Source organism: Gekko japonicus, unplaced genomic scaffold, assembly GCF_001447785.1.
Source record: "Gekko japonicus isolate JY-2015 unplaced genomic scaffold, Gekko_japonicus_V1.1 scaffold1452, whole genome shotgun sequence".
In the NCBI taxonomy this organism is placed as follows: Eukaryota; Metazoa; Chordata; class Lepidosauria; order Squamata; family Gekkonidae; genus Gekko; species Gekko japonicus.
In genome coordinates, this window is record NW_015168695.1 from 430,522 (window position 1) to 441,332 (window position 10,811).

General features: G+C 40.9%; 1 protein-coding gene across 1 annotated transcript in view; it reads left to right on the plus strand.

The window, feature by feature from the left end:
• The window catches only part of HAAO (3-hydroxyanthranilate 3,4-dioxygenase), a 53,953-nt gene that overhangs the window by 39,355 nt on the left and 3,787 nt on the right, over nucleotides 1-10,811 (plus strand). The window contains exons 7-8 of the mRNA XM_015415475.1: nucleotides 4,448-4,593; nucleotides 7,890-7,958. Coding sequence (XP_015270961.1) covers nucleotides 4,448-4,593; nucleotides 7,890-7,958 — 215 coding nt within the window. The remainder of the gene's footprint in view (nucleotides 1-4,447; nucleotides 4,594-7,889; nucleotides 7,959-10,811) is intronic.

The following is a 10,811-nucleotide window of genomic DNA, read 5'->3' on the forward strand; positions in this document are numbered from 1 at the left end:
ATAGGAAAATTCACAAACCAAACTTTGTCAACTACCACCACAGCCTGTGGTCACCTAGCCATAGACTATGACGCAGAGTAAATGTTCTTCCATCTGGCAGACAAAGAAGAAGTCAAACCGAAGTTAATGTACAAACTACAATTTGCTGCTTTCTTTTGTTAAGACTAACCAGAGTATGTTGCACAAACCAAGGTTTAAACTGGTTTTTTTACAACTATGGTTTATTGTAATGTCTAAACGTAGTCCTAATGTCTACTAGAACTCACCAGATGTTGTGAAGCCACAATCTTCCAGTTCACCAGCAATGTGGAGAAGGTTCAGGAGTATTTTATTATTAGATTTATATCCCACCTGATCTCCACCATCAAACTCAAAAGCACTATACACCGGCATCAGTTAGACCCAGACCTGCTTAACTCCAACAAAGTTGCTGTATTATGTGCCCTCCAACCTTGACCCAAACAGAATGCTATGTTACTTACCTGAGCTAAACTCTTCTATAGCTAATGTGTTTGGTGACAACTGCACATTTAATATCACATCCAATGTGGAGTGCTTCTAATCAGGTGTTTTGGTTTGACTTGGTTTGAGTTGCCATCTCACCCATACCACTGGAGTCCTTTTAAGGGGCTTTTAAAAAAATCAATAATTGATATATTGCCCTGACTCTACAGATGTGGCATACACAACTATGGAATCACTATGTTCTAACTAGGCTTACTTTTAATGTGAATCAGACGACATCAGCTAGAACCCTCTTAGAGTTTAAGAACATTTAGTCACCGATTCTAACTTATGTTTCTAATCAGAAGGAAATTCCAAAGGAATTATATAATTGTTATTTTTTTAAAAAAAACCTGGTATACATCACTTTAGTGTTATATGAGATAAGCAATATGTCAATTACTAGTCAAGAACCCTCCCCCCAGTTTCCTCCATTGGTGTGGGGAGGGTTGGCATAGGGGACTGGAAGCAGAAAAGTAAAGGAACTCCCCATGTGGGCTACTACAAGTGTGTCTGCATGAGAGTTCCATTGCCACGTGGAAGCAATACAGGTGTGCTCTCGGTTGTGTGTTCTGCCTTCATGTAATGATTCTAAGCCTCTTCCAGGGGAAGGATCTATGCCTCTCTATCCCAAAAGTTTGTCATTGGTGCTGTAAGGATTTCTTTTAAAAGCTAAACAAATATCTATGTTCTTTACTTTACAATAAAAGTACAAAAGGCACACATTTGTTGTTGTTTGTGTGTGTGTGTGTGTGTGTTGTGTGCTTGCCTGGAAGTTATGGTGACCCCTACTGGAGCTTGGATGCTTTCAGAGAGGTGGCTTGATTGCCTGCCTCTGCGTTTCAAACTCTGGTATTCCTTGGAGGTTGCCCTTTCAAGTACTTGCCAGAGTCAGCCTTGCTTAGCTTCCCAGATAAGACAAGATTGGGCTTTCCTGGGCTATCCAGGTCAGGGTCAAAAAGTACATACAGGAATGCAAAAGCCACTGAGATACATTACCTGTTTCTGCTTCTTATTTTTGGTCATTATTGAAAAACCCCCAGGAGGCATGCGGTAAAAGCATCTTGTGGCTTTGGGAAAAGAAAGAAACATTCTCTTCATAGTGAAATGAAGATTGGAAGTTAATTTCACAGGGGCACAAACCTGTAAACCTTACAACAAAATGCGAAATGGCAGCCAGCCTTTTAGTTATATTTAAAAATTCTAGCAGAGAGACTTCATTAAGTTTAGAAGTGCAGCACCTGGTCTTGTGTTTCAAGACCACTTAATGAAGTCTCCATAATACTTTAGAATATGTCATGAGGGAGGAAATCAACTATGCCGTTCAACATGTCAGATTAGTTCTGTTGAGTTTTAGATGAAAGCGGATTTGTAGAATTCCAGGGCTTGGATGCCAGGCTTGAAGTAGCTGGTGGAATGAAGAGGTAGAAGTAGTATAAAGTAAGCTCAATTATAATCTCATGCCATTTTTTTCAGAAATGCTCATAGTAGTGATTGGGGCCTTGATTAAGATCAGGATTCTAGTAGGTGGAAAGGGGTATTTTACTCTTTCTCTCTTCTTGTGCCATTTTCTTTCTTTCTTTCTTTCTTTTAAGCCCCCGGAGGGGATTTTTTATTTTTTTGATACTACAAAAACTACCAAGAAAAAATAGGAATAGGGGAACTACAATTAAGGAGAAAGAAAAAAACAACCCACACCTAACTAAAAACCCAAGCTTAGGAAATCATTCCCTGTTAAACTACTGTTAGTAAAAAAGAAAAGCTGTTAATAAACAATATACTTTGTGAGGAACTAGTCTTCTTCCGTCCAAAGGGATAAAACCGCCAGCCTTAAGTCTCTTCCTCTCTGGTCTCGGGGTCCAATGGCATCTCAAAGGTTTCTTGATTGTGAAGGAGAGTTCCAGCTCTTTTTTCTCAGCAGGATTTAAGATGACACTTTCTAAGAACACTTGCAAAGAAGGAGTTAAATCCTTGTAAATCTTTCCTGTTTCTCTTGTGCTTTTTCTTCTTTTCTCATTGAGATCGCTGTTTAATTTAGTGTCCATCTCATTCGCTTTGAAAGGCCTCAATTCCATTTTTTCTACTATCGCCTCCTGGAGCTGCCGGGATACAAACTGTTGATTTATCTTGGCAAGCTGCTGGTTAATACCAACAAGTTGCTCCAGAATCGGCTTAGTGGCTTCTGGTATTAGTGCAATGATGTCAACTTCCCTTCTTCTCGGAGTTTTCGCCATCTTTTTTGGAGTGCCTGCCATTTCAACGTTTTATTTTTAGTAAAATCTCTTTCTTCCCGGCTCTGCAAATCGCATATGCTGTTTAAAAGCTCATGGAGATCTCCCACAACAGGCTTGCACGCTTATAAATAAAGTCTTTCAGAAGTATCCGTTTACAGCTCTCTCTCTCTCTCTCCCCCTCCCCTCATCCGTTTATGCAAACGTGTCAGAGAGGCACCCTCCTCCAATCGCTTAAGGGGTTTCAGGGGGGGATTTCGCTTGAAGTATCCATTTACAATCGTTTCTCTCTCTCTCCCCCTCCTTCGTTTATGTAAATGCATTGAGAGGTGTCCCTCTCTCAGCACGTTCCAATCGCTCAAAACGTTTTTCCTTGGGGGGGGGGATTTTCTCTTCTGAAGGCAAATTGCTCATTTTCACTCACAGTTCGCTCCTTAACTCACAGTTCATTGTTGGTCTTTATCTTGACCACGCTCTTAATGGCTCCTCCGCTAGATCTCCTGCGCTTGATTGGGTGGACACAGCTTGTGGCCTTGCTAAGAGGACACAGTCAGCGAGAGGGACCGTCAGGACGGAGGGGAGCCTCCATCTCCCTGCAGTTAGCAGGAAAAGAGGCTCACCCTCAAAAGCCCTATGGCTTGGGAGTTCTCCCCGAACTCCTGTGTTGGTACCGATCCAGCGGCACCTCTCCCCCTTGCTGCTGTGTGGTGCGCCTTCCCAGATAGCTGGGAAAGGCGTCCACCATTGTTGTGCCATAGACCCCGCCTCCCTTCTTGTGCCATTTTCTTAATGCAAGTTGCTCTTCCACCAAACTTGCTCTTTGCCCCCATGAGCAGCAGATATTACTTGGGGGTGTCTGTCTGTGAGCATGTATGTGTGTGTGTGTGAACTGTCTCAGGAAAATGGCATGGGAGGAAAATTAACCTCCCTGCCCTTGACATGATCCCAATCCTAATCATACCACAGCAGCTTTTGACACTTTTGAAATGCAGAAGTGCAATAACTGTCATCTCTAGTTTGACCTTCAGTAGGTAGTCTATGCATTATGAATGATCTCTATGGAAATAAAGGCCACTTTACTACACTTTGAAGCAGAAATTTTGTCATGTTCCAGGAAGGCTGGGAACAGCACAAGGAAGTGTTTAGAATGGGCCGAGTTTTGCCAAGATTTCTGGGATCTCTTGGGGGGGGGAGGGGAAATAGTTTTTCAAATATTTGCTGGAAAAGCTCAGGGGTCATTCTGAATCAAGACATGGTAAACACCAATTACTACTGTAAGTCTTACTGATTTCATTAGGAAACATGCTTAACTTTCTGTTGTTGAGATCAATGGGTCATATGAGTGCTTTGATTAATATATTTACATGTATATCACACCCTTCCTCCAAAGAGCCCAGAACAGTATATGGGAAGTCATGCCATTTTAGCCTTTTAATACTCTTGCAATGTGGCTTAAGCCAGCAACCCTTTTCATACCTGAGCAGGTGTTTGAACACACACCTCCCCATAGCAAGTCTAATGTTCAGTCCACTTCTACACCTTTCCTCTTCCTCTAGCTTTATGCTGAATTGTTCCCAATTGTACCACACTACATGGAACTTGAGCTGTTGCACCAATAACATCCTTACCCACATCTGAAGCAATCATGATTATTTTTAAAAAGCGAATAGAAGGAAAGCACTACTGCATTTTTTTTTTTGCTCTGTTTGTAGATGACCTTTTGAAAGAAACTCCTTTCCCACTAAATGACACCAAGGTCATAGATCCCTTTTCCTTGAAAGACTGGCTGAATGATCATCATGTTGATATCCAGCAGAAGAAATCTTTGAGACTTTTTGATGATAACTTTGAAACCGAGGTAAAAACTTTCCATAAAGAGTTATGCATGCCAGTCAATTTGACTGGTTAGATATTGTCAGTTGAATTCTGTTATTAGCCACCTACAATTATTGCAAGTATTTCCAAAGACATGTTTAAAAGATACTTGTGGTTATTTTGCTTTGTTTCTCTTTTAAGGCATTCCAGGATGAATTGTTTACATTTATAGCAGACTTACCTCACATTGTGAGAAGCTATAATAATTCATTACAATTATTTTACAGCTAATGCCATTGTTTAAAAATAGCAGTTAAGCAACTGACCTTTTGTAATAAACATAAGTATCAGACTTATTATTAACTAGCCTGATACCCATGCTTTGCTATGGTATTTAAGTTCTGTAAATCCAGTTATAATACTGATGATGTGAAGTCTGAAATGTGAAGTTTACCTCAGAACATTGAGATCCACAGCTGAGCAATCAGAGGGAGGTGGGTGCAAACAGGCAGGTCTTACCTCAGAACTCTGAGCTACACGATTGGCCAATTGGGGGGGGGAGCAAGGAGGCAGCAGCCTGCAAGGCACATGGAAAACAATTGGGGAAACACATTTTGCCCCTTTTTTATACCCTTAGGGGTCATGTTTTTCAGAAATCTCTTTGTGGTGGGGATTGATGTCATGGTAGGAATGTACTCCTCTTATTTTGGGTTTCTTGGTGCAGGGGTTTGGCCTGGGCATTGCTTTTTTTAGGCAGGGATGCAGGGCATGCTTTTTTAAAACACAAATGAGAAGCATTTAAGAAGTGGGACATAACTACATATTCAAAACAACATCCTAGCAATCAAGTATTAAGCAAGTTCATATGAACCAATTTTCTAGAACCCACATAGTGAGAAGTCCAATAACCTAATACAGGAAACCACTTTTCTACAAATTTGGAGTATATTTCCATAGTGGATGGGAGTGTGACTAAAGCCATTGGGGAGGCGGGGTCAGCAGCATTGCTAAGGTGATCCTGCTGGGGTGGCCTCCCTGGTGAATTAAAGTACCCTGGCCCTGCTTCTACCCCTGACAAACAGCCACCTGTCTGGTGTTGTGGGGGGGAATTGTGTTTAAAGGCACTGTGGAGGCTGGGCCGGCAGGATCACTAAGGCATTACTGCTGGGGCAGGCTCACTGATGGCTTTAAGCACCCTGCACACACTGCTGCACCTGACAGACAGCTGCCTGTCAGGTGTAGGAAGTAGGGGGGTGAGTTTGAAACCACCAGGAAGGCTGGGCCAGCCACATTGCTGCACCTCACAGGCGCTTGGGCTGATTTCCTCAGCTGTCATTAGCTCTCTACAGTGTCCTGTAACTGGTTTGTGTTTTTTTTACCTCAGAACACTTACCAATCTTAGAGTGGGGGTACAAGGAGGCAGCAGCCTGGCAGCCACATAGGAAGCAATGGGGAAGCAATGGGGGAGCACATTTTACCCCTTCTGACCCCTTAGGAGTCGAATTTCTAAAAGTCCCTTCTTAGTGAGCATCTATACCATGGTAGGAGTGCTCTCCCCGAATTTTGCTTTTCTAGGTCCAGGTGTTTGGCCTGGGCATTGATTTTACAGTGAGGGGACTTTCTTTAATGTATTTAAAAGTATAAATATTTTTTGTTCTGAGAGTCAATGCTTGAAAAATTCTTGACTATTATTTAACAATATTGGATCAATATTTGAATTTCACAATTTATTTTAAATAGGCATAGTGATGCACAGATATAGCATGTTCACCTTTCTTCTTTATATCTGACTAGCAGTAAAGCCCGTTGTGGAAATAAATACAATGAGATCTAGAAAGATGCTCTGGGGGAGTGCTCTGGCTTTGGGCAAACAGTGTCATTTTGCTGTGGTGACCTCAGCAGGGTATAATGGCAGAGTCCACTGTTTTCTCCAGAGGAACTGATCTCTGCTCCCTGAAGAGCAGTTGTAATTTTGAGTGATCGGTAGCCCTCACCTGGAAATTGGCAACAATTGTTACCCAGGATGAAATGGCTGGTTTGGAGGGTGGAGTCTATGGCATTCTACCTGTCTGATGTCCCACCCCTCCGCAAACCCCACCCTCTCCAGGCTCCACCCCTCAAATCCCCAGGAATTTGCCAGCCTGGAGTTGGCAACCCCATCTCCTTCACAGCTAACCATCAACCTACCATTATCTGCCCCTTTGATTTCAGCTGACTTCCGCCCTCCCTTCTGCAGAGCAATTGTAATTTTGAGTGGTCTCCAGCCCTCACCTGGAGATTGGCAACAATTGTTCCCCATGAAGGACTGAGTGGTTTGGAGGGTGGAGTCTATGGCATTGTACCTGTCTGAGGTCCCACCCCTCCTCAAACCTCACCATCTTCAGGCTCCATCCCTCAAATCGGGAGTTGGCAATCCTATCAGGATTGGCCCCAATATGTTTTCTCCCAAAGGGCAAAGTAGGTGACTGGACCAAACTTAGTTGCCTACCAACAGGCACTGAGGGGAACGTAGGGTTGCAGCTATAAGGAGGGAAATACCTGGAGTTTTGGGGGGTGGATTCTGTAGAGGGCAGCATTGGGGGGGGCGGAAGGACTCAGCAGGTATAATGTCATAGGGTCTACCCTCCAAAGCAGCCATTTTCTCCAGGGGAAACTGATCTCTGTCATCTGGAGATCAATTGTATCAGTGGGAGATCTCCAGGTCCCACCTGGAGATTGGCAACCCTAGGGAAAAGTCAGCTGCACAGCAGGGGGTTGAAGAGAATGGTTTGATGGCTGCTGGGCCAAGATTGGCAACAATAGTTCCCCAGGAGCAAATAGCTGGGTTGGAGGGTGGAGTCTATGCTTTTAAAACATGATCCTGGGACCTACACACCACCAGACATTCCAACTGCCTTGCGGGGCGGGGGGAGTATGAGGTGTGGAATGGAGTGGTCCAATCAGCTTCCATATGCAAAAGACCTTGAAGGTTCCATATGCAACTGACATTCCAACTGCCTTGCGGGGAGGGGGGTAAGTTTGAGGTGTGGAATGCAGTGAAGTCCAATCAGCTTCCATATGCAAAAGACCTTCAAACGCTGGGCGGGCCTGCACAAAGCAGCCAGTCAACCCAGCCAGCGTCTTCTGACTGACAGTTCAAGCGTCCATACACTAAAGGGGCCAAATTTAGAATGTTTATATAGAATGTTCTTACTCAATTATATATAAGGAGAGATTGCGCCCTTATGTATATCTGCTATATTGTTTCACATTACAGCAAGCAATTTCCCATGGCAACATATACATATATAAAAATCCCTGGGATGAAAATTACACTACATTTTGTTGATTCATTTTTAGGTTATAATTTTTGGATCAGGAATAACTGAAGAGGGAGGAAAGGATGCAGATATATGGATATGGCAGATGGTATGTGATGTTTGTTCTCTTTGGTTATGCTCAGTCTTGTGTTTAAATGATTCTGAAACAGAACTAGTCCACTGATGCCAACAAAGAGAATCCATTTCGCTACAATCCATTGATTCAGATACATTCCCAGAATTTGCAGCAGAGTCAAAGGATGTTTCAAGGGGACAACCAAATCAATCCCCAGATTCTATGAGAAATGGAAGTTATTATATTTTACTATTGGCTGTCAAATTGGGTGTTTTTAAATGTTTTTTATGTATTTATTTATTTGAGTTTATAATATACACCTGTATCATACATGAACATCAAATCAACAAGACTACTTATAGATCCTATACAAACACTTTCTACTTCTCATTTCTCAGCAACACAAAGCCTCTAACCACTCATACGTAATACTTCAATAGATATCCTGTTCTTATTCTCAACATTACTAACCACTTTGTGTTGAGTGAAATGATTAAATTTAAATTTCCTTTAGGACATATATATTATCTTAACTTAATTGCAAGTTCATACTAGCAATGTAAAACATACATGATAATTTACTAAACTTTCCCTTATCTTCCCATACACAATCTTTACTCTTCTTCATCCTTAGTAGTTTGCTCACTCTTTATTTCTAGTATGGCGACAGGGTTTAGTGTTAAATATTATTATAATTATTTTTTTAAAATCCCCTTCCCTTTTTTTTTAAGTATTTATGTATTTTTAAGTTCATTTTCTTTAAATTTATTTATTTTTAGTTTTCTCATTACCTCCTTTAAGTTAATTATCGACATATATTTCCTATAGATCTACACCAATAACATTGTATTCTAATCTACCAAATTAGCCTTTCCACATGTAACTGTGTTATTTAAATTAATTATAATTTTCCCTCCTTATTACTAACCTTTCTAAGACCAATATATACAAATGAATTATTACACAATTCAATAGATACCACCTCCTGATTCAAAATTTTCTCATTTTTCCAGATTTACCCCCTTAATTTGACAATTCATTCATTTCCTTATCAATTTATCCTTCCCCCACCTTTTTTTGAAGTATTTTTCCCCCAACAATTTCTTGGTAACCTTTATACCACCTTTAATTTAATACTTCTTCTCAATATCTATTTAATCCTTATCTAAATTGATATTCGCATTATTATTTTAATACATGCAAACATATGTATCTCTTCCATCAAATTTCCCCACAATTTAAAAATAATAAAACTTATTTAGTCACCACTAACTTCAAGAAAACATAATCACCACTTATTTCAAATTAACATCACCATAACAATAAAAATGGTGATAATAATAAAACAAAACAAAAATAAATTAAACCATGTAAGTAATTAAATATATTTAAGGTCATTAATCTTTTTTATCAGGTATTAGGTGTAGCCATTAATCTATCTTTTTATAAAATTTATTTTTCCTTCTAAGCATCTGCAGTCTGTTTTTCAACCAGAGCATATCTGCATGTCTTCGATCTTTCAGCCTTTCTTGCATTCCAAAACTATTCTCTCTCTCCTTCAGCCATTCTGTTATCCTTCTGTTATTGGGCTCTTTCCTGGGTCTTTCCTATGAAGCATAAATCTGAAACATTTACCATGTTTAAGGGTTGGGCTAAGCATGTTCGGAAGCAGTTGGCTATGCCACTTAAAGCTATACAGGTGGATCAAAGTGGGGAATTCATGTCAGATCAATTTGATTGGTGGTTAGAGCTAAATGGTGTGGTCAAGAGAGTAACAAATACAGCTTCTCCTCAAGAGCATGGTTTAGCTGAAAGGAAAAATTCTACTCTGCAAACCATGATATATGCCATGTTGGCTGATGCTGGTCTTCAAATGAGGTTTTGGGCAGAAGCCATGTGTGCTGCATGTTATATGTCTAACAGGCTGTGGACCAGGGCTATTGACAACATTTCCTACCGAGTCCTGTATAACAGGGATTAAAGCCTGGGTTTTCTTAGGATATTTTGCATGAAAGCTTGGGTGCACATTCCTCGCAAGTTGAGGAGAAAAGGAACTGCCAGAACCAGGCAACTTACATTTTTGGGTTATCAGCCTAACATGAAATCTTACAGGTTCTGTGATGAATATCACAAGATAAGTTACAGCAGATCTGCAAGTGTCTGTGAGAATGGTAATTGGCAAAGGCTGCATGGTTATGAAGAGTCTCCACAGGTAATACTACCTCTTTCAGAAACCAGCAGTGACACAGTTAACACAGGCTCTGAGCCGGTGGTAAAAAGTGAGACTGTTTCTCCTGAGACACAAGCCTCACAGGCAGATTCTAAAATAGATTCACAGCCTGTTCGTGTGTCAAGTTGCTCTACAAAAGGGGTTGCTCCTAAACGTTATGGGTTTACTCAATCAGTAATCAGTTATGTTACTGCAAAAGAGCCCTGCTCATACAAGGAAGTGTTATCTTTGCCAGAGGAAGAAAGGAAGCCTTGGTTATAAGCCATGCAAGTAGAATACAATGCCTTAATAGACAATGAAGTCTTTACCTGGGTGCAAAAGCCTTCTAACTCAAATGTGGTTGGCTGCAAGTGGCTGTTTAAGCTAAAAACATTACAGGATGGGTCTTTGCAACATAAGGCACGCCTAGTAGCGCAAGGTTATTCCCAGGTCTATGGTCTAGACTATGATTCAGTTTTTCCTCCCACAGTGCACAGTGAATCTTTTAAGGTTGCACTGTGTCAAGCAGGAATTCAGAAAAAGCTAATACACCACTTTGATGTTAGTACTGCATTTCTACATGCTACTCTAGAGGAGACCATTTATATGAAACAAGTTCCAGATTTCGAACATACTGACAAAGGTTTAGTGCTCAAATTAAATAGGGCTTTATATGG